This window comes from Trametes versicolor, assembly GCF_000271585.1.
Source record: "Trametes versicolor FP-101664 SS1 unplaced genomic scaffold TRAVEscaffold_12, whole genome shotgun sequence".
NCBI classification, from domain to species: domain Eukaryota; kingdom Fungi; phylum Basidiomycota; class Agaricomycetes; order Polyporales; family Polyporaceae; genus Trametes; species Trametes versicolor.
In genome coordinates this window covers 580748-608658 of record NW_007360332.1, presented here as the reverse complement: position 1 = coordinate 608658, position 27911 = coordinate 580748, and the positions used below count along the sequence as shown (strand labels likewise).

The following is a 27911-nucleotide window of genomic DNA, read 5'->3' as shown; positions in this document are numbered from 1 at the left end:
CTGGATAACGGAAATTTTGTCAGGCGGCTCGAGGATGGGTGGTCTTGTGAATGTGGACGAAACACAGGCGAGACTCAGAGTCGTCTGAATCTTCGGCCTGGGCGCACTTGCGGCGGAGTCCGGTTGGAGATCGAAATTCCCTGTCGGGGATTGAACTACACACGTCGCCGTCGCCGCCATATTGAAACTCCGTTGCGAGACCTGGAGGAGGCGAGCTCGGCGTCGCTCTCACAGCTTGCACACTGCCATACCAACGGCGCCGTTCGTCCGTCCTCTCCCTCCTTTTCTCTCCTTCTACCATCTAGGAAGCTTCTAAACTCGCCCGGGGGAGTAGCCTCCACCATGAATCGGCAGTCGACGATGCCGCCGCAACAGCTCGAGTCCGTCACGGACCTTGCGACGCTCTCGCCGGTCTCGGAGGACATCATCGTGTCATGCATCCGCGAGCGGTTTATGAACGACAACATCTACACCTCCATTGGGACCTCTGGACTCGTCGCCGTGAACCCGCACAAGTACGTGCCAAGCAACTCGGACGCCGTCCTGCACAAGTATGCCGCCGAGTACCGCGACACCTCCCCGGACAACACTCGGCTCCCGCCCCACATCTTCCAGCTCGCGAACAATGCGTACTACCACATGCGGAGGACAGCGCAGGACCAGTCCATGCTCTTCACGTACGTCCTCTCTCCATGTTCGTGTTCAGACGAAGGTGTGGTTGGGCGCTGGAGGAGGGTTTGATTGGAGGGCGCCGATCACGGCGCCGGAACGCACTTGGGGACAGGCTTGTTGCTGGGGAGTGTCTGCCTGGCACGATCTCCTGGTATACGGGCATTTCGGTGGCTGTTCCAATTGTGGAGCGGGTTTACCCACCGTCTGCCCGTATTTCCGCATCACCAGTCAAGCCGCCACATCCAAGAATACAGCTGCTTAGGAAAGGTTAAGCCGTTTTGTGATCGCCTCGCGCTTGCGGCCTTGTTTACCTGGCGGGGCCGAACAAATATCTCATAGCCAATGGCTGAGGCAGCTCGGGCGGTCAGTGTGGTTCTCACCAGCGCTGTCGGAGCCCAGCGCCGTAAACCTGCCACATTTGGGTGTGCGGACGCGTGCCGCCTGGTTGTTGGACTGTGGAGGTAAACAAGAGCTACAATACGAGCGATCTGAGAAAAGGCCTATCGTTTTCTAAGCAGCTGTATCCTTTCGGACCTTCATGCTCAGAGGTGTGCTTGGCCTGGTGAGGCCTTGATTAGACTCCACCACAGGTTGGACCCAATAGTCAGACCTGGGGGTGGGGCTAGCACATGAGGTCTTACCCTAGCTGCATTTTACCCAGTTTAAAATGAGGCCTGGCCTGCGCATCTGAGCTCACACATATCTTTGTCACGCTCTCTCAAGACTTATGATTACATGCTCACCATACCTTTAGTGGTGAGACAGGAAGCGGGAAATCAGAGAACCGCAGGCTCGCGATTAAGACCCTCCTCGAGCTCAGCGTCAGCCAGCCAGGCAAGAAGGGCTCAAAGCTCGGCAACCAAGTGCCCGCGGCAGAGTTCGTGCTCGAGGCGTTCGGCAACTCTCGCACGTTGTTCAACCCCAATGCGTCGCACTTCGGCAAGTATACCGAGCTGCAGTTCACGGAGCGCGGCCGTATCAGCGGTGTTAAGACGCTGGACTACTACCTGGAGCGCAATCGAGTGGCGGGAGCACCATCGGGCGAGCGCAACTTCCACATCTTCTACTACCTCGTCGCCGGTGCGTCTCCGGAGGAACGGCAACACATGCACCTATCGGACAAGACCCAGTACAGGTATCTGGGTGCCCGAGTGCCGGCGGCAAGCGGGCGGGGAGCGAACGCGAACGAGGACGCGGTGCGGTTCGATCAGCTGAAGGTCGCGCTCAAGAACGTCGGCTTCTCCAAGAGGCATGTGGCCCAAACATGTCAGCTCATCGCCGCGATCCTCCACCTGGGTAACCTCGAGTTCACCGTGGATCGCCATCGGAACGAGGACGCCGCCGTGGTCCGAAATCTTGATGTCCTCGAAATCGTCTCCGAATTCCTTGGCGTCCAGGCCGCCGCGCTCGAGGCTACGCTCTCGTACAAGACTAAGCTCGTCAAGAAGGAGCTTTGCACGGTCTTCCTCGACCCAGATGGCGCCTCCGACAACAGGGACGAGCTCGCAAAGACCCTGTACTCCCTCCTCTTCGCGTGGCTGAATGAGCACATCAATCAGCGCCTGTGCCGTGACGACTTTGCGACGTTCATCGGCCTCTTCGACCTGCCGGGTCCCCAGAACATGACGAGCCGGCCGAACTCGCTGGACCAGTTCTGCGTGAACTTCGCGAATGAGCGCCTCCTCAACTTCATCCAGAAGAGGCTCTTCGAGGCGCACGTTCAGGAGTACAACACCGAAGGGATCTCTCGCTTTGTGCCCCACGTTCCCTACTTCGACAACTCCGAGTGTCTGCGCTTGCTCCAGCACCGTCCGGGCGGACTCATCCACATCATGGACGACCAGGGCCGGCGGATGCCTCGGAAGACCGATCACACCATGGTGGAGGCGTTCACGAAGCGTTGGGGCAACCACTCATCCTTCAAGGCGGGCGGTATGGATCGTCAGGGCTTCCCCACGTTCACTGTCAACCACTACAGCGGGCCTGTTACCTACTCGGCGAGCGGCTTCCTAGAGAAGAACTTGGACGCCATCAACCCCGACTTCGTGTCGCTGCTCCGCGGCACGAGCGCGGGCACAACCGACGCCCCCGCTGCCGACGGTTCGGGCTCCATGAACCCCTTCGTCCGCGGTCTCTTCTCCGCGAAGGCGATCGCGACCCAGGCACACCCACGCGACGAGGACACTATCGTCGCCGCACAACAGCCCGTTAAGCCCATGCGTGCGCCGTCGACACGCCGCAAGAACACCATCAAGCGGATGCCGACTCTCAAGGAGGGCGGCGACATCGACGAGAAGGACCGCGAGGAGGACGAGGGCCCCACTCCGGGCGGAGCTCCTTGCGTCGCCGGCGAGTTCAGGCAGGCGCTCGATGTACTATTCGAGACGCTTGAGGACACGCAGTCGTGGTATGTATTCTGCATTAACCCCAACGACTCTCAACTACCCAACCAGATGGAGGGCCGCTCAGTCAAGGCGCAAGTACGGAGCGTCGGGCTCTCGGAGATTGCGCGCCGTTCCGTCAACGTGTTCGAGGCGATGATGACCCCGGACGAGTACACTCAGCGCTACGGGGGCCTGCTCCAGGCTGTGGGCGTTTCGGAAGGTGACTCCCGCGAGCAGGTTGAGCAGTCGAGGACTGCTCTGGGCTTGCAGGAGCGCGACGTCGTCCTTGGGTTGTCTATGGTACGTCACATCTGCATTTGTCGTCCGTACTTCCTTAACCATGCTACTATAGGTCTTCCTTTCGCAAGCAGCGTTCCACCGTCTCGAGGATGATCTCCGTTCGAAGGACACCGAGGAGCAGAAGCGGAACCGTATGCGCGATGCTGAGGCGGAAGCCGGTCTCGACCCTCGTGACCTAGGTGACCCCTATGCTCCCTACCAGGTCCCCGGCGCAGAGAACTCTCCCTACGCCGGTGACTTCGGCGACCCCTTCGCGACTTCCAACCAGGCGCTGCCCCTCGTTCAACACGCCTCTCCCTTCCAACGTGCTGACATGTACGATGATTACGACGAACGGAAATCCTTCCGTGGTGACGACTTTGACGGGCGCAGTGCTTACACGAGCCAGCGCGATGACGCCTCGGTGTCTAACTTTGGGACGGAGTCCTACGCGCCTTCCCGCAACATGTTCCAGAACACGGACGGGAAGGGCCTTCTCGACAAGGAGGCGATCGCTGGCGAGATCCAGGAGGGCGAGACGACGGAGGTAGTCAAGGAGTCCTCCGCACGCCGGAGATGGGTACTCCTTTGCTGGATGCTCACCTGGTTCATCCCGAACTTCGCGCTCACGAAGATCGGGCGCATGAAGCGCGACGACGTGCGACAGGCGTGGCGGGAGAAGCTGGCGATCAACATGATCATTTGGTTTGTCTGTGGATGCGCGATCTTCGTCATCGCCATCATCTCGCCCCTCATCTGCCCCCGCGAGCACATCTTCAACAGCCAGGAGCTCGCGGAGCACTCCGTCGAGAACAACCCTAACAACGTGTACACGTCCATCCGCGGCGAGGTCTTTGATTTGACATCCATCGCGGCGGACCACGAGCGTACGGTCACTGTCGTCCCGGCGAAGTCGATCCTCAAGTACGGCGGTGCCTCTGCGGACAACGTCTTCCCGGTTCAGGTATGTTTGCTGCAGTGTCGGATATCCAAGGTTACTCACTCGTTCCGCAGGTCAGCGCGCTTTGCAACGGTATCTCCGGAACGGTCAGCCCGTACGTCGTCCTCAGCTCGAGCAACAACACGGACGTCAACGCTCAGTACCACGACTTCCGCTCCTGGACCACGGACCCTCGCCCTGACTGGTACTTCGAGTCGATGACCCAGATGCGGTGGCAGGCACGTGTCGGCTACGTTGCGTACAGCTCCAAGCAGCTCAAGTCCATGGCGTCTTCGGGTAACTCGGTTGGTATCTACCGCGGCTTCGTGTACGATTTCACCACCTACACGAAGAGCCCGCCCTCTGTCGCCACTCTGCCCAACAACGCGGTCGCCCCCGGAGACATCGACACGCAGTTCATGCACCAGTCCATCATCGACGTCTTCCGGCACAGCGGTGGATCGGACGTTACCAAGCAACTGGACGGGCTGAACATCGACTCGGACACCCTGAACAGGCAGCGCGTCTGCATGCGCAACCTGTTCATGATCGGCAAACTCGACACGCGTAACTCCCCTCAGTGCCTCTTCGCCACCTACATCCTGCTCGCGCTCTCGATCATGATGGTTAGCGTTATCGGCTTCAAGTTCATCGCGTCCATCAACTTCAGCGCCTCCCGCGCGCCCGAGGACCACGACAAGTTCGTTATTTGCCAGGTCCCGTGTTACACGGAAGGCTACGCGTCGCTCAAGAAGACGATCGACTCGCTCGCGCAGATGAAGTATGACGACAAGCGCAAGCTCCTGTTCATCATCTGTGACGGTATGGTCGTCGGTTCCGGAAACGACCAGCCCACTCCGCGTATCGTCCTCGACGTCCTCGGCGCGAACCCCAACGTGGACGCGGAGCCGCTGAGCTTCCTCTCGCTCGGCGAGGGTGCGAAGCAGCACAACATGGGCAAGGTCTTCTCGGGTCTGTACGAGACCGCCGGTCACGTCGTTCCGTATCTCGTTGTCGTCAAGTGCGGCCGGCCGGGGGAGAAGTCCCGTCCTGGTAACCGTGGTAAGCGTGACTCACAGATGGTCATCATGCACTTCTTGAACAAGGTACGTCGCGTGGATGCTTGTTTTCGTGCAACCGCTCATTCCATTCTGCATAGGTCCACTACGGTACTCCCATGAACCCGCTCGAGCTGGAGATCTTCCACCAGATCAAGAACGTCATTGGTGTCAATCCGACTTTCTACGAGTACGTGTTCATGGTGGATGCCGATACGACGGTCGCCCCTCTCTCGCTGAACCGGCTTGTCTCTGCGTAAGTGTCTCACTACCCTGAAGCTCATCTTACAATTAACCTGTCCCGTTCAGCATGATTCACGACAAGAAGCTGCTCGGTGTCTGCGGTGAAACAGAACTGGCGAACGCGAAGCAGTCACTCATCACCATGATGCAAGTCTACGAGTACTTCATTTCCCACCACATGGCGAAGGCCTTCGAGAGTTTGTTCGGATCCGTGACCTGTTTGCCCGGTTGTTTCACGCTCTACCGCCTCCGCACCCCGGACACCCACAAGCCCCTGTTCATCAGCAATCAGGTGCTCGACGACTACTCGGAGAACCGTGTCGACACCCTGCACATGAAGAACCTGCTGCATCTCGGTGAAGATCGTTACCTCACGACGCTGCTGCTCAAGCACTTCTCGAATTACAAGACGCAGTTCGTTCGGGACGCCCACGCATACACCGTCGCGCCCGATGACTGGCAGGTTCTGCTGTCCCAGCGTCGTCGCTGGATCAACTCTACGGTGCACAACTTGGGCGAACTCGTCTTCCTGGACCAGCTCTGTGGTTTCTGCTGCTTCTCTATGCGGTTCGTCGTCATGATCGATCTCTTGTCCACGATCATCCAACCGGTTACTGTGGCCTACGTGAGTATTTCCTACTCGTCCTCGTCCAAGCTACGCTAACATTCTCACAGCTCGTCTACCTCATCTACCTCGCGGCGGGCGAACACTCTCAAATCCCTACCCTGTCTATCATCCTCATCGCCGCTGTCTACGGTATCCAAGCACTCGTGTTCATCTTGCGTCGCAAGTGGGACATGATCGGCTGGATGGTCTTCTACATCCTCGCCATCCCCGTGTTCTCGCTACTGTTGCCGTTGTACTCGTTCTGGCGCATGGACGACTTCTCCTGGGGTCAGACACGTGTCGTTTTGGGTGAAGCTGGCAAGAAGATCATTGTTCACGTAAGTAAAGGTGTCGTCCATATGATTGACATTGTTTTACTTATGTGCGACAGGATGAGGGCAAGTTCGATCCTCGGTCCATTCCTCTCAAGTCTTGGAACGACTACGTAAGTCGAGTCAGAATGCGGGCCACGAGCAGTACTCATCATTATAATAAAACAGGAGAACGAGCTCTGGGACAAGGAGTCCAACCACAGCATCGGCTCATGGGTGCCGCCCACGAAGATGCGCAACGACGGCTACGCGGAGTCTCAGACCGCGTCCGTCTACGGTCGCGAGACGATGTACGAGCCCGCGATGTCCCGCGCGTACTCCCCGGCGCCGTCACAAGCGCAGATGATGTACCCTCCCCCCGGGTACCAGTCTGGGCGCAACACCCCGCTGTCGCACGTCATGATGCCGGGCGTCCTGCACCAACCGATGCCCTCACGTCCAGCAAGCAACTACCTCGACGTCCAGATCCCCGCGACACGGAGCCCAGACGACCAAGACTTCATGGGCGGCCCGTCGGACGCCGAGATCGAGCACGCTGTGGAGGAGCGCCTCCGCAACGCCGATCTGACGACGGTCACGAAAAGGGAGATCCGCCGACGGCTCGAGGAGCAGTTCGGGATGGACCTCTCCGCGCGCAAGCGGGTGATCAACGACGCCATCGACCGCGTACTGCTCGCGCGCGCAGGGTAATCGTGCCTCGGACGCTCGTGTTCAGACAGACACTATTGCTAGTTATGGTTATGCCCCTCCTCACGTCACGCTTTCGTACACTTTCCGCCTATATCTCCATCTCTTTTCTTACAAGGATTCATCGCAGTACGGACATCTCGGACTCCCGCTCGTCGTCGCATCTGGCATTCTCTCACTCGTATAATCCCCAGTCTGCGGCACCACTGTCGCGGCCACCACCACACCCATCATCCATGTACTTTGCTACGCGTATTACCTATAGTAGAGCATGTTTGCGTCGCGGCTAGCTCGGACGGACGTGAATTGATTCCTGCATACACTGCAGTTGAGCAACGTGGGGCTGGAGTATGGATTTGGATGGGAGTGTGAACATAGAGGCCTCAAAAGTAATGAGACTAAACCAACTTAGGTTACAATTAAGCTGGGCGTAGGCGTACATCCTGTTCCTAGACAGCGAGAAGGAATCTTCTTAGTTTGAGAACGTTACATTGGGGCTGTTCGCTGGTATTGATGCTCTCTAACTCACTCGGTGTCAAGCACTGTCCAGAATCCTCCGGGCGTGTTCTGAGCGGCCGAGATGACAAGGGCGTATATCCATTGCATCTGTCACTGGCCTCGGTGTACGGTACCAGACATAGCGACAAGTTGTGATACATGGAGAATCTGAGATTCAGCCGTTGGTACCACGACATGGATCGCCGCCAAAACCGGCATCAATCGTAGCGTGTACGGGTGCATAGGGCGCACCGTGAGTGGCCGGTGTTTTGCAAAAATCCGGGGAGCAGCGGTTGGCCCCGGTGTCCAAGCCTGGGCGCAAAACCGGTCGCAAATCCAAGCAAGTATGGGCGGTTGAGGGTCGAGCGTGCCGGTACAGCCATTCAGCGGCCCTTGATAGAAGTGTCGGTCGCATTGAAAGATTGGCGGAGGTCGAATTTGACCCCGACTCACAGCTCGGTCTGCCGGATCCATGCCTGATATCTGCAGATCCCCCTGCTCAGTGCCATGATATTTCTCGCCACATCCTGCTTGATAGAGCGCATCTGCTAGGGACTCCCAACTGAATCTTCGTCCGGTAACCGTGAATTCGCCGAAGCGCCGCGACCACCGCTAAGCCGTAAACTCCCATGAGCGGGGAACATCGTTACTGACAGCAGGACCGCGTGTCTGCACAATCGACGCAGGAATGTCCAGCGTGGGTGAAGTGGGGGCTAGGATATCGCCGTAGAGTAATGCAGACCGCCGCGGGGCTGTCCCAAGTTTGATGAGTGGGAACGCACCCGTACTACTATTCGGGGATCATCCACTAGGTTGTGCTCTCCGCGTAAGGGTGTGATAACCACAAAAATAGGTTTTCACTGAACTTACAGACGGTCAGAATAAATAGATAGGAGCTGACCATCACGGTGCCCTAGACGCGGCGTTTTCGTAACATGCTTCCCATAGCTAGCCTGGTCCGAGCACTTCCCGCAGCAATGTGCGGCAGTCTGCTCGCAACGTGAAAGTAAGCCAGAGGTCAGACGTGCGAGCTACGCATGCGCTGCCGACGGCGTCGGACGAGAACGTGCTCACCAGGTGGTAAGAGCATAACGACTTCGAAGCGTATTTCGGTCCGTCGCGCACGCACGAAACGCGAGGCGCCAGGAAAAACGGTTCGGTACGCGGTTCCACCCATGCGTATTTCGGGCTCTCCGTGCCGTGCCCCGCCTTCTGTCTTCTTCGATGGACGTGGGTTGAATGCATGTCGTACGATACGACCGCACGCCCGTGTATGGATCTGGCGCACATACCTGCACGCATCGACACTCGAGACGTGGATCCCATCTATCCCACCGTGCGGGGGTGTCAGTGGAGAGGCCGCGGGTATGGAGCAGTGAATGAAACGGTGCTCACTCGACTAGGCGATGTGGCCGAATCCGAAAAAGGTCCGTAGTTCGGTCTCTTGCTCTGCTACTTCTGTCATCGTTAGGGAGGCATGTACGCACGACAGCACGGAGTGCTCACCTTTCCTGCAGGGGGTTGATGGAACCCAATAATCAGGAGCGGCATCGGATCGGTGCAGTGGCACCGAGGCCCCGGATGCTTGTATGGCTGCGCAAACGCCACGGCTGTAAAGACGGCTGGCGCCATCCACATTACTCGTTTCGCAGTACGCAGGGACTCGGTCCCGCGGTGGTCGCGGTGGGCGCGGTGACTCGGGGCATGATCCTTGACACCGGCCCCAGTGCAATGAGTTCGACGAGCCGAGCGCTGAGATAGAGCCCGCCCGTACCCGCATGAACATGTCAACCTGAGTGGAAACGCGCGCTGCAATCCGGACCCGAACACGCACCTAGTCGTCAGCTCGAAGGGGGGCGCGCGGATCGTCCTCTTGCATTCCTGCTGCCCTTGCGCCGGCAGGAGGCACGCTAGGAGCTGCGAGAGCGCTCGTCCGGGGTCCTGCAAGCAAGCATGGAATCCCCCGCAATTAGCGATGGCGAACTTTGCAGCGGGCTGTGGTTCCGAGCTCCGCGAACCCGTTGAAACCATCGTGGGGGCGGTTCGCGGTCCCCACTGTAGCGCCTTCGAATTCGATCGTGTTCGTGGTCCACGGAACGCTCTCCCTATAGCATGTGAATAGAATCCGTTCCTGAGGCTGTACCGTAGCCTGAGCATGTCCAGCGCGACGGCGGATGGATGCCCGGAATGACGCTGCGAATATGAACGAGCATGGCTGTGCGGGCGCCACGCCTCTTTGTAAGTATTAGCTGCCACGCCGTCCACATTACGCACTCCCTGGCTCGTAACGTCGTGCACCCGGAGGCGTCCATGGGCGGCTGCCCGGAGCACTATCCCTGACGCCCCCGTCTGGTATAATGGAATCGCCGTAACGTCATGTCCAGTCTTCCCAAGCCTGCCTGCCTAAAGATAAAAGGCGATTGAGTTGCCCGCCCGTACCCGCGTAAGTGTCACGATCGCAGGCGCCAGAGTTCGAAGAGACGGCGTACGACGGTGATACTTGTCCATATCAGCACCGTTGGATTCCACCGCGGCGCCAGCCTCGAATTCACGAGCTCGCTCCCGCTGGACGTCGTACGATCCTCGGGCCGCTGCGCGCGCGAGCAGAGACGCGGACGCCCGCCCGGGGGTGGAATTTGGCAGACGCCACTGCGCCCGATCCCGCCTGGGTGCGGACAGGAGCGCGCGCACCGCCATGCATACTGCCGGAACGCTCAGGCTCGACGCTCGATGGACATTGAGTGCTTGCAGGTGCACGGACGACCCGGACGGAGGTGGATCAGTGCGATGGTGATGACAGCATCCGGGCACCGAGGCAGGCCGGAGTCGAGCGCGCCCGGAGATAAGTAACGAGTATGCACTGGTGCGACGGTCGGGTTGGGGCGCAGAACATGTTCGTGTTGGATCTGATCCTCACGCTCTGTGGGGGGGCTTGCAAGTAAGTAATATGGTGTGCGTGCGTTCTGCCGTGGACGGGTTGGGACACGTACGTACGTGCCCTGATGCGGTGTAGCGTTGGCGCTGCGGCGGTTGTGGTTGCGACTATGATGTGCGGTCGCGAGGCGCGTGCGGAGCAGGTTGGCGAATATGAACATCCCGAGCCTGATTTCGCTTTCCGGGCGCGCCCAATTCAGTGTCGAGGAGGATTGCTGCCGGCGGGGAGGAGATCGTGATTCGTTGTATACCGTGCTGACCGTAAGCACCCGGCGGCCGCTGACATTGAACACCCCGCGTACCCGCGCACCGCCTTTGCCCCAGAGGACGCCTGAAGGTGATGTCGAGATGCCAACGCGATCGCGCCGTCCGTGGAGGTGCTTGCGTGTATACGCGTGTGTACGGATAATGCAGCGGCCCTGGAGGCTGTCGCTGCGCCCGGATCGGGGCGGACAGTCAGATGCCAAGAGCGGATTACGTACCCGGGAGCCGCGCGCGCCTGAGGCTTGTGTGTCCCCTCGGCTGACGGGATCAGTGACAGCCACATCGATCCATCTCGATCACCGACCGTGCTATAGATCTCGCCAGCCTCCACGCTCGTACATGCACTCTACGATGGCCCTCGACTGCGCCGCTGGGCGTGATTAAGGGGAACACGCACAGCGCACTGCGCCAGTAGAAACGAGATACATGTTTTAGACGAGGACGCGTCCGTGTGTGCCGCAAACCCGCGAGAGACCGTTGCGTCGCGACACACGAGCTCGGCAGTGGATTGGAAAGTTACAAAGCGCATCAGCGGTCGGTGCCTCGAAGGACCCTGTTTTTGATTCCCGGCGGGGCGATACAAATTAATATCTTATCTGATACAACGCGGCTGCACGCCGCGCTCCGCAGGATGGACGAATTGCGTTCAGATGGGCTCAGATCCCGCAAAATGGGCGTAGCGTGGTTGGAGTGCGAAAGCCCGAGGTCGGGCGCGGGAAAAGGGAGTAAGCAGAGGGGGAGAGCGAATTAAGCTCGAGCGTACGCGTATTCGGCAGGCGGCGGCGGTAAGCCCGCTGAGCTCAGCCCCCGCTGTCCGGTTTTCTCGGAAATGCCGTTCTGGGCGAGTGGGCCTTGTCAGGGGGCTGACACGCGCGACAGCTCACGCCTTCTGCGCCGATTCGCGCCTTCTTTCTCTCGCGCGTCGGCGCAAATCGCGGGACACGTCGGGGTGTGATGGCGCTGGCTGCAGATTCGCAGTCAAAGAGACGACCGGCACCACCGCGCGTGGAGGGAGGGGAGTGCGGGGAAGGCGGTAGGGTCAGCAGGAGGCGTAAGCGGGGGCACGGCGCCGGTATCACATGCACCCACGGCGCGGGGATGGCGTAACGGCCTGGCTCGCGGAATGGGCTGTGGGTGCTAGGCGCCTCCGCTGCGAGTGCGAGCATCGTCGACGCCTTCCGTCCCAAACTGCCCGATCACTCGACCGGTGCGCGCCGCGCGGCTGGCTGCTTACGCCTGCGCTTGCGCTTCGCCAGCCGCGCGCGGCCGTAGCCTATCCGCCCTGCCCCATCCATATATACCGCCCGCCGCCAGCCGCCGTTCCGTAGTGTCTCTACTTTGTAGCCCCTCCCTAATTCTCTCTCTCCCTTCCCGCCTCTTCCGCCCCCTCCTCTCCCCTCACGACAATCTAACCGCTCCGCACGGAGTCTCCCACACACATGGTGGACACCGCCCACCTCGAGTCCCTCGAGGGCCAGGACAACGTGCCCGAGCTCCCGACGCCCACCCAGATCGCCGCAGGCCACGCCGCGTTCAACGGCAGCCCCGAAGAGCAACATCAGCGCTCGCCCAGCCTCGCGCACTCCGACGCGCCGTCCGCCTTCGGGCACCCGCTCGCGCGCACACAGAGCGCCGCGTCGCACGTCGACATCGGCCACTTCGACCCGCAGGGCGTCGAGCAGCTCCGCCGCACCCTGTCAAGACAGTCGCAGGCGCACGCGGACGAGCTCCGGCGCACGCGCACGAACCGCACCGTCGACGAGAAGAAGAGCGCGCGCCCCCCCAGCCCGAGCCCGAGCTCCGACGAGAGCACGCTCGCGGGCCCCATCGACGGCGCCGGGTTCGACTTTGAGAAGGCCCTCCGGGGCGTCATCAAGAAGTGCGTGTGCAATCCCCGTTTCCTTTTTTGTCCGTGCGGGCGCCCGGGTGTGGTCGTTGTGGGCGCCCGGCGGTGTCAATCTGCGAGAACGCCATCGCTGACCGGCTGCGATCCGTGTCCGCAGGCTGAACGAGTCAGACATCAAGCGCAGAGAGCTCGGCGTCGTGTTCGAGGACCTGCGCGTCGTCGGCGTCGGCGCCGCGGCGTCCTACCAGCCGACGTTCGGCTCGATCCTCAACCCGCTCAACATGCTCCAGGGCATCCGCGCGCAGATGCACCCCGCCACGCGCGACATCCTCTCCGGCTTCGACGGCGTCGTGCGCCCCGGCGAGATGCTCCGTACGTCCCCCTCCTTCCCTCCCCGGCCCCTCCCCGTGCTGACCGCCCCCCGCGCAAACAGTCGTGCTCGGGCGCCCCGGCTCGGGGTGCAGCACGCTGCTGAAGACGCTCGCGAACCAGCGCGCGGAGTACCACGCCGTCGAGGGCACGGTCGCGTACGACTCGCTCACGCCCGACGAGGTCGAGCGGCACTACCGCGGGGACGTGCAGTACTGCCCCGAGGACGACGTGCACTTCCCGACGCTCACCGTCGACCAGACGCTGCGCTTCGCCGCGACGACGCGCACCCCGCGCGCGCGCCTGCCCGGGGCGTCGCGCGAGGACCATGTGTCGCGCACGGTCGAGGTGCTCGAGACGGTGTTTGGGCTGCGGCATGTGAAGGATACGCTTGTGGGCGATGCCTCTGTAAGGGGTGTGTCTGGTGGTGAGAAGAAGCGGGTGTCGATTAGCGAGGCGCTCGCAGCTCGCAGTCTCTTGAACTCGTGGGACAACTCCACCCGTGGTCTTGAGTGCGTCTTCTCCCCCTCTCCTCCCCTCGCATATAGCGCATATATTGACGTTTTGCGACAGTGCGTCGACGGCGCTCGAGTTCGTGCAGGCGCTGCGGATCGCGACGGACATCGCGCGGCAGTCGACGATCGTGGCCATCTACCAGGCCGGCGAGTCGCTGTACCAGCACTTTGACAAGGTCTGCGTGATCTACGAGGGCCGGCAGGTGTTCTTCGGCCCCGCCGACAAGGCGCGCCAGTACTTCATCGACATGGGCTACGAGCCCGCGAACCGGCAGACCACCGCCGACTTCCTCGTCGCCGGTGCGCCCCTCTCCCTCTCCATCTCCCGCCGCGGATGCTGATTAGCGTTCCCCCGAAAATGCAGTGACCGACCCGAACGGCCGCATCGTGCGCCCCGGGTTCGAGGCGCGCGTGCCGCGCACGGCTGCCGAGTTCGCAGAGCACTACAAGCGCTCCGCGTTCGCGCGCGAGAACCGCGCGGACATGGACGCGTACCGCGCCGCGTTCGTGGGCAAGCCCGAGCGCGCGGACGCGTACCGCGCGAGCGTCAAGGCGGAGCACGCGCGGCACGCGAGCAAGAAGAGCCCGTACATCGCGAGCATCCCGATGCAGGCGCGCGCGCTCATGACGCGCCGCGTGCAGATCATCCGTGGGGGCGCGGCCGCGCAGGTCATCCAGCTCTTCTCCTTTGTCTTGCAGGGCATCATCGTCGGCACGGTCTTTTTGAGGCTCAAGAACGAGACGACGACGTTCTTCAGCAGGGGCGGCGTGCTCTTCTTCGCGCTGCTGTTCAGCGCGCTGTCGACGATGGCGGAGATCCCCGCGCTGTTCTCGCAGCGGCCGATCGTGCACAGGCAGAGCCGCGCGGCGATGTACCACCCGTTCGTCGAGGGCCTCGCGCTCACGCTCGTGGACGTGCCGATCACGTTCCTCACGATGGTCGTGTTCGCGATCCTCATCTACTTCTTGGTCGGCCTCGAGCAGAGCGCTGCGCAGTTCTTGTGAGTCCCCCACGGCTGCTTTGTTTTTGTGTTTTTGTGTTTTTGTGGGGCGGTGCTGATGCGGACGACAGCATCTTCCTGCTGTTCACGTTCGGGATGACGATCACGATGAAGGCGTGGTTCCGCTCGCTCGCGGCGCTGTTCAAGAGCGCCGCGCCCGCGCAGGCCATCGCCGGTCTCACCACCCTCATCCTCGTCCTCTACACCGGCTACAGCATCCCGCAGCCGTACATGATCGGCGCGCTGCGCTGGATCACATATATCAACGTACGTGCCTCTCTCCCCCAATCTTTCTTGGCGCAACGGTGCTAACCGCTCGCATGTAGCCGCTGAAGTACGGCTTCGAGGCGCTGATGGTGAACGAGTTCCACACGGTGCACGCGGACTGCTCGGTGCTCGTGCCGCAGGGCGCGGGCTACGAGAACGTCGGGCTCGCGAACCAGGTGTGCACGACCGTTGGGTCGGTGCCTGGGCAGCTCACGGTCTCGGGCATGGACTACGTCACGCTGTCCTACGGCTACACGTACGCCCACCTCTGGCGGGTACGTCTTTTTCTTCCTTACCGTGTGTTATGTGGGGCATATACTGACGGGCGATGCAGAACTTCGGCGTGCTCTGCGCATTCGGCATCGGCTTCATCGCGATCCTGCTCGCGCTCACGGAGAACAACACGAGCATCGCGGGCGAGACCGCGGTGATGCTCTTCAAGCGCGGCACGAAGACGGACATCGTCGAGGACGCCGCGGCCGACGAGGAGAAGGGCAGCGGCGGCGCCGCGCCGAGCATCGGCACGCACCACGACGCGGAGGCGCAGGCGATCAAGGAGGCGACGCACACCGTCACGGACGTGTTCTCGTTCCAGCACCTCAACTACGTCGTCCCCGTCGGCCACGGCCACACGCGCCGCCTGCTCGACGACGTCTCCGGGTACGCCCCGCCCGGGAAGCTCACCGCGCTCATGGGCGAGTCGGGCGCCGGCAAGACGACGCTCCTGAACGTCCTGGCCGAGCGCACGACTGGCGGCGTGGTCACGGGCGAACGGCTGATGAATGGCCACCCGCTCCCGGCGGACTTCCAGGCGCACACGGGCTACTGCCAGCAGATGGACACGCACCTGCCGACGAACAGCGTGCGCGAGGCGCTGCTGTTCTCCGCGTGCCTCCGCCAGCCGCAGTCGGTGCCCCTTGAGGAGAAGAAGGCGTACGTCGAGAAGGTGCTGCAGATGTGCGGGCTCGCGAACTACGCGGACGCCATCGTCGGCTCCCTGGGCGTCGAGCACCGCAAGCGGACCACCATCGCCGTCGAGCTCGTCGCGAAGCCGTCCCTCATCTTCCTCGACGAACCGACCTCCGGCCTCGACTCGCAAAGCGCCTGGGCGATCACCAGCTTCCTGCGCGACCTCGCGGACAACGGGCAGGCGATCGTGTGCACGATCCACCAGCCGTCCGCGGAGCTCTTCCAGGTGTTCGACCGGCTGCTGCTCCTCCGCAAGGGCGGGCAGACCGTGTACTTCGGCGACATCGGCCCGCGCGCGACGACGCTCATCAGCTACTTCGAGCGCAACGGCGCGCGCAAGTGCGAGGACAGCGAGAACCCGGCCGAGTACATCCTCGATGCGATAGGAGCCGGCGCGACCGCGACGACGGACGTGGAGTGGTACGAGGCGTGGAAGAAGAGCGCGGAGGCGGCGGAGTCCGCCGCGGCGCTCGAGCGCATCCACGCGGAGGGCCGCAGCAAGCCCGCGGTGCAGGCGACGCTTACGAACACGTTCCCGACGACGTGGGCGTACCAGCTGTGCACGCTGCTCCTGCGCGACGCGCAGGCGCACTGGCGCGACCCGACGTACCTCATGGCGAAGGTCGGCTTGAACATCGCGTCCGCGCTCCTCATCGGCTTCACATTCTTCCACGCGAAGACGACCATTCAGGGTACCCAGAACCACCTCTTCGTGAGTGCTACCGTTCTCTATTCGTTTGTGGCCGTACGCTAATTCGTTTGCTTTGCTAAGGCGATCTTCATGTCGACCATCATCAGTGTCCCGCTCTCCAACCAGCTCCAGGTCGCGTTCATCGAGATGCGCAACGTCTTCGAGGTCCGCGAGCGCCACTCCCGCATGTACAGCTGGTCCGCGCTCGTCACGTCGCAGATCCTCATCGAGATCCCGTGGAACATCCTCGGCTCGTCGCTCTACTTCCTGTGCTGGTACTGGACCGTCGGCTTCCCGACCGACCGCGCCGGCTTCACGTACTTCATGATGGGCGTGTGGTTCCCGCTGTACTACACCACGATCGGCCAGGCCGTCGCGTCCATGTCGCCGAACGCGGAGATCGCGGCGCTGCTCTTCTCCTTCCTGTTCTCGTTCGTGCTCACCTTCGACGGTGTCATCCAGCCTTACCGCGCCCTCGGGTGGTGGCAGTGGATGTACCGCCTGTCGCCGTACACCTACCTCATCGAGGCGCTCCTCGGCCAAGGTACGCAGTGTTTTTTTACCCTCACGCGGACATGTGCTGATGCTTTCTCTCTCAGCGCTTGGGAAACAAGACATCCATTGCTCCGATATCGAACTCGTCACGATCCAGCCGCCCTCGGGCCAGACGTGCTCGCAGTACATGGGCCCGTACATCGCGAACGCCGGCGGGTACCTCAGCAACCCCGACGCGACCAGCGGCTGCGGCTACTGCTCGTTCGCCACCACCGATGCGTTCCTCGAACAGAGCTTCAACATCTTCTACTCGCACCACTGGCGCGACCTCGGCATCTTCGTCGCCTTCATTTTCTTCAACGTAAGTCCCCCTTCACTGACCGGCTGGTTGCGCATGGTGCTGACATGGGCTGCGCACACAGATTGCTTGCATCTACTCGTTCACGTACTTCTTCCGCGTGCGCACCGGCAGCCTCTTCGGCTCGCTGAAGAGCCGCATCGCCGCGCGCCGCGCCAAGTCGTCATAATGGACTCTGCCCCGACCCTCGTTCCCGTTCCCTGTCCATTTCACGCTTCCATACTGCTACTAGAATCCACATCGCATCTACCGTCCATCTACCCCTACCCCTTACCCCTTACCCCTACTAGATTAGACTATGAAATCCCACTAGTCGATCCGCATGCTGCCTGCTCCTGCTCCATCTCACGACTCGCTCAAGAACTGAACCGGGGGGGCTGAACGTCAAAGAAGAGGTCATTTATTCCATCTATCATCTGTCTCGTCTCTCAATCATATTGCTGCCTCTTGTACGATCACACTATTACGATATCGTTACGGTCGATTATAGAGATGTATTACAGACAATCTCAACGTCAATGCACATATAGCGGTTTAACATCTATCTTTCGTCCTCCTATGCGTGTGCGTCCGGCCAGGCGACCTAGATGATTTTTGTTGCGGTCCAGAACGAGGCGTGATACACGTATCCGAGCATGCTCTGCGCGTTGTTCGTGTATGTGGTGTCGATCGTGCGCTCGTTCTGCGATGACACCGGTCAAAACCTGATACAAGAAACGGTCCGCACAGGACAAAAGAGCTTACAGATATTTCGAAGCCGATGGAGCGTGCGAGGGCCTTCACTTCGTCGAGCGTAAGTTCGATAGACGGGTCATTCGTCGTGTTGTTCTCCCAGTGCCACAATAGGGGTCCTGTCCGCCGAGTGTGTATCAGCGGCCGCCGTGGCGTGCGTGCGGTGGTGCGACTTACCTAGATTGATCCACACGCCACCGGGTGCGAGTATGCGGTGGATGATACGGAGGTAGTTGATGATGTTCTTCGCCTGTGTGGTGAGTGTCAGTTTGAGTGCGACTGCTACCGAGACGCGGCCTTGGGGGCCGAAAGAAGCGTACTCACCGTGTCGATGAAGAAGCAGGTGAGGACGGCGTCCCACTGCCCCACCTGCGACTCTGCGTCATCGCCCTCTTCGGCGCCATAAATCTCCTCAAAGTCTCCTGATCGCGACCGTGTTAGTGGGTACGCGCCCGGGCTAGAAAGGTCCCCAACACTTACCCGCCACTAGGGAGAAGTCCGAGCCTGGGGCCAGACCAGATGGCAGGACGTCCGGTATGCGGATTGGCCGGAGAAGACCCTCGCTATTCAGGAGATTGGAGAACGAGTGGATGTATGGGTAGATTGTGTGTTTGTTGACGGCGTCTGTCCTGCGAGTAAGAAGGCATCTTGTAAGTACCCCCCCCCCCCCGATAGCCAGCGGAGTGCGCTTACCTATTTAGCATATGGAAGGAGGCGAGCAGCATGTAGTGTGAAAACTCGTTTCCCTGGCACGCAAAGCCTTCACGGGAGCGCAAATGTGAGGCGCGTCCGACGATAATGTAGGAATACCTGTACCTAGGTTTGCCACATCCCAAGCCAGTCTTCCGAGTCCTGCCCCGGGAACTAAAACACGAAAGTTCCCTCTATAAAACTACCGTTGTCAAGCTGCGAGGACCGGTCAGCAAAACAGCACCTACCTCTCTTCTTGCGGGATGTCGGAGAAATGCTGCAACAAGGCCTCCTTGATGGGCTCGTAGCAGACGTCCCGCTCCGCTTTTCCCTGTGTGAGCAGTCAATATCAGCCTCGGATACCGATTTTCTCGCGACGAGTCATATACCTCCTCGCTCCAGTCACGGACGAGTTGCTTCAGCGTGCTGCGCAGCTTCTCCATGTCGTGTTCAGTGGGTTTGTATCGCCGCTTTCCGCCCCGGCCCTTGTCTGTTCTCGACGAGCCATCCTGAGGAGAGTCATGAGAATGAGAGTGCCCTCCCCCATGCGAGTGTCCCCGGTGGGGGTGCGAGACTGAATGGCTATGACTTGATCCTGAGTGCTCTTCATATAAGGTCAGCCTCATATCAATTAGCACACGGAAGACATCCAGTACCATGGGAGTGTTGGCCGCGTCTCGGGTCATGTCTTCTTGAGGATTCTGGCTGATCCGCGCTTCCTTCTACCGGGTCCTCAGCCAGTTCCTGCCCGAATATCTCGGGGTTCGCGGTGAGCAGGTTCAGGAACTCAGCGTTCGCGAGGATCGCGTCGTCCGTCGCCGAGATCCGCTGCTTGTACCCGATCTGCTCGAGCAGCTCGCGGTCCTCGATCGGGATAATGTGGATGTCCTTTCGGCGGCGATTGTTCGCGTTCAGCTGAGAGTGGCATGCTGAGCACTGCGATCACACGAACTGACGAAAGCGACTCTTACGGCATACGGAGCATACTGCTGGAACGTCGCTATCACATTCGCGAAGTGCGTGCGCTCCTCATCGATGTCTGCTTGAGTGAGTGGCATCTTTTCGGATCTTGGAGGTGTGCAACAGAAACGGGTGGCGGATCCGCAGCCACTGCGGTGGCTGCGATGACTTGTGGTACCGCCCACGTGTCCGACAAGCAACCCAAAAAGGCAGCCTTTGATTGGTTTGCGAGCTCATCCAGTCTGATTGGAGCTTATTCGAGACGTTGGAGGGATGGACTCTGGATCCATTCAGGCGCGAGAGCATTGGATATTTGTGCGTGCTCGCGAAGCGATACCACAATTTAACTCTAGACGCCTTCGGACCATAACACTAACTTTAGCAAGAAGATTGGCAGCACCTAAAAGTACTAAGTAGTAGTACAGCGGCTCTGATTACACTGTCAGTTAGAAAGTCCGTACATGAAGAGTTTGGACGTGATGCAGATCACTTCAATCCAGATACAGAAGCATGATGCTCCGGCCAGTGGTAACGTAGACTCCGTTACAAAATCTTACACTTCAAGCAGCTGCCATAACGGTCCTTAATAACTTCCTATCCTCCGCCCCCCTCAATCAAACGGCACAGGCCGGATCCCAGGCCCAGACAACAGCCCGCCCTCGACCCGCTTCCTTGTCTCCTCCGCCTTCGCCGCCGCGAACACCGACGGCACCGGGATCCCGCAGCAGTCGCCCCACCCGTTCTCGCGCTGGCCGACGCCGCCGAGGTCGCCCATCGCGTGCGCGTGCCCCCAGTGCTCGTCGTTCTGCCCGGGGGAGCCTGCGGGCAGCGCGGGGAGGGGCCCGTCCCAGGCGAGGAGCGAGCCGAAGAGGAAGTGCTGCATGACGGGGAGCTTCCCGAGCACCTCCGCGAGGTACATCTTCGTGAGGCCTGAGTTGACCTTGTCCCAGGTCTTGACCTAAGGCGGACGGTGAGGTGGGTGGTGGACGAGTAATGGTGAGGAGCGTACCGCAGAGATGTCGTCCAGCATAGGCGAGTGCCATCGCAATGAAGCAGTCTTGATCTGGAAAACCGTTAGAAACCATGGGTGGTCATTTGGCAGCTCCTTACCGAATTGATGAATTTGATGCACGCAAGATACATGTAGTGTTTGGAGAATTCCTCCACCGTATCACTGTCATGTATTGACTTTGGACGGATGTACTTGTGCCCTGAACGTGTATGTCAGCAGTGCCAGACCAGATTCAACGAGTAGGTACCCACCTTGCAGCTGCGCTGCACCCCATAAGAACGGCAGGAAGTGGTAGTCATCCAGGCCCCACACGCCGTGCGATCCTGCCGGCTCGAGCCAATAGGTCGACTGCAGTACGCGCATGACCTCGATATACCTGATGCATACATCAGCTCCACAGCCGGCATTCGTAGACACCCCCTCAGCTCACCGCCAGAAGACCTTGGTCACTAGAGCTGCACGGTCGCTCTCCTGGAATACGCCCAGTTTATCCAGGCATATCCTGCACAACCTCCCCATTAGCCACAAGCCACATATGCTTAGGTGGGGCGGACGCACATCCAACACAAGAAGTTGAGCTCCATGCCGCTCCCATAATCGATACGCGTCCGGTTGCCCCAGGACTCGTCAAAATACACAGTCACTTCAGGGATCGCGTCCTCGGGAAGACCGGGAATTGTGCGGTGCAGCTCAGGAGCAATCTGGCAGCAGCAACACTCAGTCACCCATACGCGTCTAGAGCGGCGGACCAAGATGCAGGCAAGGAGTAGGGTAGCCGCAGGGTACGCACCTCCGAGATCTTGTCAAAGAACGTCCTGAACGCAGGGTTTCCAAACCGCGAGGCCTTGTTATCCACAGGGGGAATACCGCGCGCCGTCTCCGCAACGCGCTCAAGAATATCCAGCACGGCTTGCACGCCCTGAAACCACTCGTTACTCCACCGCCCGCACGCCGACGCAACCGACGGACTTACGCACAGGAGAGACAGGGCACTCGTCCGTGAGCTTCACACCGACGACAGCCGCGTTCAGCGCGTTGATGTACCCCACGATCGTCTCGTGCGTCTTGGACTGCTGGAACGCCTCGAGCTGCTCCTTCGTCAGGATGATCTTCCGCGGCGGGAAGAAGCCCGTGCTGGTCGCCTGTGTCGCTTCAGCAGGCGGCGTATGCGTGTGTTCTGTAGCATTCGTAGAAATCGTTGTCGAGTCCGACATGGTGGTGGATTGGAAAGCAGAGGTAGTGCGGACCCGTCTGGCCCAAACCGGGTCCGACCATAGGGGTGGCGCGTAGGCGCCCGCTCTCCGCGCGAATGCGATCGGCTTACGGGCGCTTGCTGAACTTGTTTTCATTCACGCCTCGTTCTCGCCTGTGCAGCCCATTCGCTTGTGGCTTTCCCCGTCCCTCTCTTCCTGCGGCTGGCTGTTTCATACTCTGGGATACCTTAGCGACACAAAATGCCGACACCAACAGCGGTCCTGCAGGAGTCGCTCGAGCGGCATAATGGGGCATTCGAGTCTCTCCTGAAGCTCATCCCCGCGAAGTACTACCTGGTGGCAGATGACGCCGACGAACAGGTGCGTTCGGATGTGCAGCCCACGAAGTTGCGGAACAGCATGTAACATACATGTGTGGTGTAGATGGCGTCGAAGTACATGAAGAACAGCAAGAAGCAGAAGGCCCCCAAGCAGGCCATCAAGGATGCCTCGAAAAAGGCCAAGAAGCTGAAGGTAACCCTACCCCCTCGCGCATACGTACGTCCCTGAGTCTAATACCTATACCCCAGCTCGACCCCGCAAACAACAAAACCGTGCTCGAGATCCAGAGCGAGGCCCTCGCCGCACGCGAGGAGGGCGCCCAGCAGCCCGCGCGCGCCGCCACCAAGGGCAAGCGTAAAGCACCCCCAAGCGACGACGAGTCCGACTCCCCCAACGACGAGCCCATGACCGAGGACGACCTCGACGACGAGGACGAGGGCGCAGGGGAGCCGATGGACGAGGACGGGGCGCCCGTGCCGATGCCAGAGAGCGGGGGCATCCAAGCGCTGCGCGACAAGCTGCACGCGCGGATGGCGCAGCTGCGGAACAAGGGCAAGGAGGGCTGGGCGGACAGCGGGTATGGGGGGAAGCTCGGCGGCCGCGACGAGCTGCTCGAGGAGCGGCGGCAGCAGCGCGCGGCGATGCGCGAGCGGCGGCGGAAGGAGACGCGCGAGAAGATCGAGCGCGAGAAGGAGCGGAAGGGCAAGGGCAAGGCCGACAAGGGCAAGGCGAAGGAGCAGGAGAAGCAGAAGGGGACCCAGACGAAGGTGCGTGCTCTCGGTTCTCCCCTGCGCATGCGGCGCTCATCGGTTTTGTGTGCAGACCCAGCTGCTCGTGCCCGACGACTCAACGGGTGTCTCGTCGAATCATGGTCCCAAGTTCACCTCCGTCACTTTCTCCGCGCTCGCGTCTGCCTCTGGGTCGTCTGCGCCCAAACACAAAAAGAACCTCCCGACGACCGCGTCCAACCCCACGCAGGCGCTGTCTCAGCTCATGGCGCACAAGGAGAAGCTCGCTGCACTACCAGAACAGGAACGCGCCGCGCGAGCGGAACGCGAGAAGTGGGACAAGGCGAGCGCGCGCGTCGACGGTGTGAAGGTGCACGACGACGAGGGGCGGCTGAAGAAGGCGGTCAAGCGCAAGGAGAAGGGGAAGCTGAAGAGCAAGAAGGCCTGGTGCGTATTCCGACACGCTCTTTCGGGATCTTCAATTTGGGGTCGCTCACGCGCGGGGTTTTTGCAGGGACGAGCGGAAAGAGCAGGTCGCGACGACGATAGCTGCGCGACAGAAGAAGCGCACAGACAACATCGCGGGGCGGGCGGAGCGCAGGAACGACAAGCGGAAAGGTGTCAAGACGAAGCCCAAGGACAAGGGCCGGCCAGGGTTCGAGGGCAAGTCCTTCGGGAAAGGCAAAGGGAAGGACAAGGGGAAGGACAAGGGAAAAGCTGGTGGGAAGAAGTAGTGTCTGCTTCCCGCTACTCACGCCCATGTTCTCTGCCACTACTACCTTTACATCTGCTTCATTTCTACGGTGGTCTAGTGTGTGGCTGAAAGCTATACGAAACAAACTAATACGGTAAGTGACCGGTCACAGTGTCATATAGGCATCGCATCCTCCACCATCCGCCCGTACTCGCTCCACCCGTCTGTCCACAACTTGAACCACAACGGCGCGAAGAGCAGCCCGTGCGCGACCCCCACAGTGACCTGCGGCCACGTATGGTGCCCGAGCCATATCCGCGACAGCGCGATCGTGCTCGCCAACGGCACCACCACCAGCGGCGGCAGCACGCGCGAGAGCGCGGGCGACGCGGGCAGCGAGGGGTGGATCGGGAGGTACGCGCACGCGAGGGTGATATACGCCGCGAAGTACGTGATCACCGCAGAGTGCGTGCTCGGCATCCTGAGACGAACTGGTAGTCAGCAGGAGGACTGAGGTTGGGTGCGCAGGTATGTAAGGACACTGACCCGTATGTCTTCTTCCGCTTGCCGTTCACTGTGATGACCGGCCGTGGTTGGCGGAGGCACCGCTTGAGGACCTTGACGGTGAGCGAGCAGAGGACCGCACCCGCGGTGAAGTACGCGACGCCCGCGGACCGCGTGTAGAGCAGGACGCCCGCCGTCAGCGTCGTCACTATCGCGTTCGTCTGCGAGATATATTAGTGCGGCGCACGAAGACGGCGGGGAGCGAGGACGAGCGGGCACCTTGTCGAGCGCATACAGCCACCAAGTCATACGTCGTGCTGGCGCGTTTTTCATAGCGTCCCAGCGTGGTATGACCGTTTGAGGACTCTTGACCGTGACTGCTACTGAGACCAACTGGTGGTGGTAGAGAGCAGCTCAGGAACACCAACGGCGGGCCTCTAGAAGTGGTGGCTGCTGGAAAAGCTGCCGACGTCGCGATCGCCGCGCGCGCTCGCCGCTATCGCGACTTCGCGTTCCACGAATGTCACCTTCAGGCACTCGCGGGTTTTTGTTCATGTACATATATCGCGCAGCGCGCCTGAATGTTGGCCGCACCATTATAACGGATGTATATACCGTTCCCGAACCTCAGATATATCCAATGCAACCACCCCCTCGCTCAGTACACACTACAATGACCACCACCGCACTGCGCTAGCCTTTCACGATCCCGACAGTGACCTCCGCCTCGCCCTCACCCCCCTCCCCGCCGCGCGTCCCAAAGTGCAGCGCATGCACGCACCGCTCCCACGCCCACCGCGTCAGCCTCAGCACCTCCGCGTCCGCGAGGTCGTGTCGCACATGCAGCTCGAGCGTGACCACGAGCGACTGCGCGGGGCCCTGCGCCTTGTCCGCCGCCGACGGCGCGGCTGCGTACGGCGACACCGCGTCCCCGTCCGCGAGCGCGAGGCTCGGCGTGAGCTGCCAGATGTGCGGCGCGGGGAGGTGCAGCACCCGCTCGTCGCGTTCGATCTGTCGCAAATGTAAGTGGATGGACGATGAACACCGCGGTGTGGAGGGATACGTACCTCGCGCATGGCGCGGAGGAAGGCCTCCATTCGCCCGCCCGCGAGACCCCGTGCTGGCGACGTCTGCAGCAGGACGGCGCCGAGTTGGACCGCAGCGCGGTACGCTAGTTTGAATGTCACCACCGTCTCTACCCCAGCAAGGATGAGATCAAGTGGTCGGTGTTGACGTCTGCAGGAGGTTCAGTATACTGGCAATTGACAAAAAATGTGACCTACGGAGGTATCGATATTGCAGTGAACAGCACACATGAGGCGAAAAGCACCGGTGCAAGTGAGTAGGGGTTGGTAAGGAGGTTGTTCAGCAAAGGAGGGTATGCCAGCGTAGACGCGCGGTATCGGGAACGAGCCGGGAGCAGGGATGCTAGGGAGGGGATGTGGTTGCCTGCCGCTGCACAGTTCTGTCAATACCCCGATACGACTGGACCGGTATGATGCAGCAGAGAGCACGTACTGCTGACAAGCTTGGAGTGGTTGTTGAATGAGATAGCAGTAGTCAAAAGCGAAGCGAAGGTGATAAATAATAGGCGAATAGGGAACTCGATCCTATCCGCAACTCAGTACCACAACAACGCAGAGTTTTCGACGCACGCACCCAAACACAGAAGACACTTCATCCCCGTGATGATGGTGGTGCCCCTCACCGCTCGAGAGCAGGATATGCTCGAGCGTCTCCTTGCAGACATACACGGACGTGAAGATCAGGTAGACTGACTGGGCAAACGTCATCACTGTCTCTATCCGCGCATTTCTGCGTGGTGGCGTGAGCGTCAAATGATCACCGCAGGGCATGAGTGACGACATACCCATAAGGTCGACGCGTCTCCGCACGCATATCGGGTCGCGCGAGGTGGTTTGGCAAGATGTGCCCGAGCGCGACGCCAATCGCGTCGAACACCACCCAATACCCCAGCCCCGTACACGATAGCGAGCCCACCTGCTGCCCAGTGATCCACAACCACGCCCCTAATGCGAACTGACCGACTGCCGCGCATACAGGCCAGGTCGAAGAGCCCGGCGACGCGCGGATCTTACCTATGGGGCTCTTCGCGCGCGTCTTCGAGGCCAGTCCATTCGTGACATGCGCGGCCTCCTGTTTCTCCGCATTGAGAGACGGGCTGCTCGGGAACGGAGATATAGGAGCCCACGGGCTCATGGGCATCGGGGTGGGCTGCGTGTGTAGTTCTCCCGGATCGCTCTGCGCGCCAGGTTCGAGGAAGGAGAAGAAGTTGTGCGAGAGGGAGTGCTTGTGGTGATGCCCGCGCCGCGACGCCCCGCCGGGCGACGCCGACATCTCTGCCATAGGGTGTGTCCCAGCCGAGGGTGGACGTGCACCGAACGTGAAGCCTTCGCGGAACGCACGCTGCCCAGGTCCGGGTGACGCACTGGGAATGGGAATCCCCTCGTCCGTAGCCGCCGGTGCCCCGAAGTCAAGTTCCTGCGCGCCATCCTCGGCAATGCTGGTGGAAGGAAGAGACCCCGGGCGCGGGAAGTAGATGGAAAGGTTGCGGGAGTGGAGGCGCGAATGTCTCCGGTTATTGATGGGTGGTTGTGAAATCTTGATGCCATTCTCCGGAGGAGAAGAACCTGGTTGGTACAGTTCTGGAGCAGTGGAGGAAGAGGGGAGCTTATGCGAGGGAGGTATACCGAGCTGATTAGAGGGGAAGGATGATGCGAGCGGGGAGGGGGTGATGGGGGAGAACGGGCCTGACACCGAGCGTGTACGCCCATGAGAGGAGGGTAAAGAGAATGACTGGCGCATCGGAGAGGCTTGATGTCGTCCATTTGGGGGCGCATACAAAGATGCACTGCCGTTTGCTAGGGGCTGTCTTGGTATCGAGAAAGTAGTGCGGTATGGGCCAGCGGATGCTGGCTGCCCGGGGAAAGATTGCGACATGGGCATGGACGGCGTTGAAGTAACACGGGAGCGAGCATGGGGCGGCGCAAGCTCGCTGCTGTCGTCCGGCGTAGGGCCGTTGAGCGTGAATCCCTGAGATAACGGTGCCGTGGTCGGAGGGGATTGGGGGGCCGGAAAGCGGAGCACATTGTCCTCGTCTTCATCCTTGCTCGACTTTCTCCTATGCATGGTCCCATTGACCGGGATACCCGCTGAGAGCGCCATATTTCCGCTTCAAGCTGGTCCGAGGGGTCGCTGCACAAGAAACTGCAACAGGTCACGAAGTACGAGAGGCTTTACTTCAAGTTGAGTTATCGCTATAAGCATAAGCAGTAACGAACGCACCTGTAACCCTTTCGCAGCAGCCACCTGGGCTCTCAGTCAGTAGCAACCGCGGGGCGGAAGGAGGGTGGTGAGGGAGAGAGACTCAAGGCAAGAGCGGGAGCTTGTCAAGCCGTGCTCTCTAAGTCTTTCCCTCCAATCACTTGGCCTCCTCGGCGTCTATTACCCCGGTTTTGATGGCCATGTGCTTGTATTCCTTCGTGCTGTGTCCGCTGCAGCCCGTTCTGTCGAAGCAAGAAACATCCATATGCAAGTGGTATGAAATACATGAAGGTATATGAAGCAGAGAGCGCATGTGGTAAGACAATTCCATAAAGCGTGGCATAAGATTCGTCAGTCGTAGA

The 27911-nt window shown here is 60.5% G+C and overlaps 7 protein-coding genes across 7 annotated transcripts; 3 read left to right on the top strand and 4 right to left on the bottom strand.

Moving 5' to 3' along the window:
* Positions 1-254: 254 nt before the first annotated feature.
* On the top strand, positions 255-7427 carry TRAVEDRAFT_31534 (glycosyltransferase family 2 protein). Its single transcript, XM_008045186.1, has 9 exons — positions 255-677; positions 1427-3356; positions 3409-4299; positions 4350-5381; positions 5435-5589; positions 5643-6201; positions 6252-6521; positions 6575-6628; positions 6684-7427. Exons 1-9 carry the CDS (start codon positions 361-363, stop codon positions 7203-7205), a joined length of 5730 nt encoding a protein of 1909 aa, XP_008043377.1. The 5' UTR covers positions 255-360; the 3' UTR covers positions 7206-7427.
* Positions 7428-12242: 4815 nt separating this feature from the next.
* TRAVEDRAFT_74682 (pleiotropic drug resistance ABC transporter) lies at positions 12243-17816 on the top strand. The gene is made up of 11 exons (XM_008045520.1): positions 12243-12777; positions 12902-13116; positions 13178-13625; positions 13687-13928; positions 13993-14629; positions 14701-14896; positions 14956-15171; positions 15231-16577; positions 16638-17100; positions 17156-17412; positions 17474-17816. Exons 1-11 carry the CDS (start codon positions 12338-12340, stop codon positions 17576-17578), a joined length of 4566 nt encoding a protein of 1521 aa, XP_008043711.1. The 5' UTR covers positions 12243-12337; the 3' UTR covers positions 17579-17816.
* A 76-nt stretch (positions 17817-17892) lies between these two features.
* TRAVEDRAFT_60824 (N2227-domain-containing protein) lies at positions 17893-19889 on the bottom strand (the record flags this gene model as incomplete). Its single annotated transcript, XM_008045519.1, has 11 exons — positions 17893-18091; positions 18154-18260; positions 18319-18391; positions 18466-18563; positions 18622-18770; positions 18835-18901; positions 18958-19025; positions 19080-19162; positions 19221-19435; positions 19488-19746; positions 19803-19889. 11 exons carry the CDS (start codon positions 19887-19889, stop codon positions 17993-17995), a joined length of 1305 nt encoding a protein of 434 aa, XP_008043710.1. The 3' UTR covers positions 17893-17992.
* A 382-nt stretch (positions 19890-20271) lies between these two features.
* Positions 20272-22019, bottom strand: TRAVEDRAFT_31530 (Phosphotyrosyl phosphatase activator; the record flags this gene model as incomplete). Its single annotated transcript, XM_008045185.1, has 8 exons — positions 20272-20749; positions 20801-20854; positions 20902-21002; positions 21055-21179; positions 21234-21305; positions 21362-21504; positions 21594-21722; positions 21781-22019. Coding segments are annotated over 8 exons (1211 nt in total), but the record flags the coding sequence as incomplete, so codon positions are not given.
* A 238-nt stretch (positions 22020-22257) lies between these two features.
* Positions 22258-23800, top strand: TRAVEDRAFT_40043 (SURF6-domain-containing protein; the record flags this gene model as incomplete). Its single annotated transcript, XM_008045226.1, has 5 exons — positions 22258-22377; positions 22441-22530; positions 22587-23105; positions 23161-23513; positions 23581-23800. 5 exons carry the CDS (start codon positions 22258-22260, stop codon positions 23798-23800), a joined length of 1302 nt encoding a protein of 433 aa, XP_008043417.1.
* Positions 23801-23934: 134 nt separating this feature from the next.
* TRAVEDRAFT_52456 (PAP2-domain-containing protein) lies at positions 23935-24597 on the bottom strand (the record flags this gene model as incomplete). The annotated part of the gene is made up of 3 exons (XM_008045276.1): positions 23935-24241; positions 24307-24485; positions 24544-24597. The coding sequence occupies 3 exons, from the start codon at positions 24595-24597 to the stop codon at positions 23935-23937; spliced, it is 540 nt and encodes a 179-aa protein (XP_008043467.1).
* Positions 24598-24866: 269 nt separating this feature from the next.
* Positions 24867-27665, bottom strand: TRAVEDRAFT_174061 (uncharacterized protein). The gene is made up of 7 exons (XM_008045518.1): positions 27571-27665; positions 26135-27519; positions 25924-26079; positions 25783-25874; positions 25548-25719; positions 25332-25500; positions 24867-25275 (listed from the first exon to the last, which is right to left on the bottom strand). Exons 2-7 carry the CDS (start codon positions 27448-27450, stop codon positions 24958-24960), a joined length of 2223 nt encoding a protein of 740 aa, XP_008043709.1. The 5' UTR covers positions 27451-27519; positions 27571-27665; the 3' UTR covers positions 24867-24957.
* Positions 27666-27911: the final 246 nt, after the last annotated feature.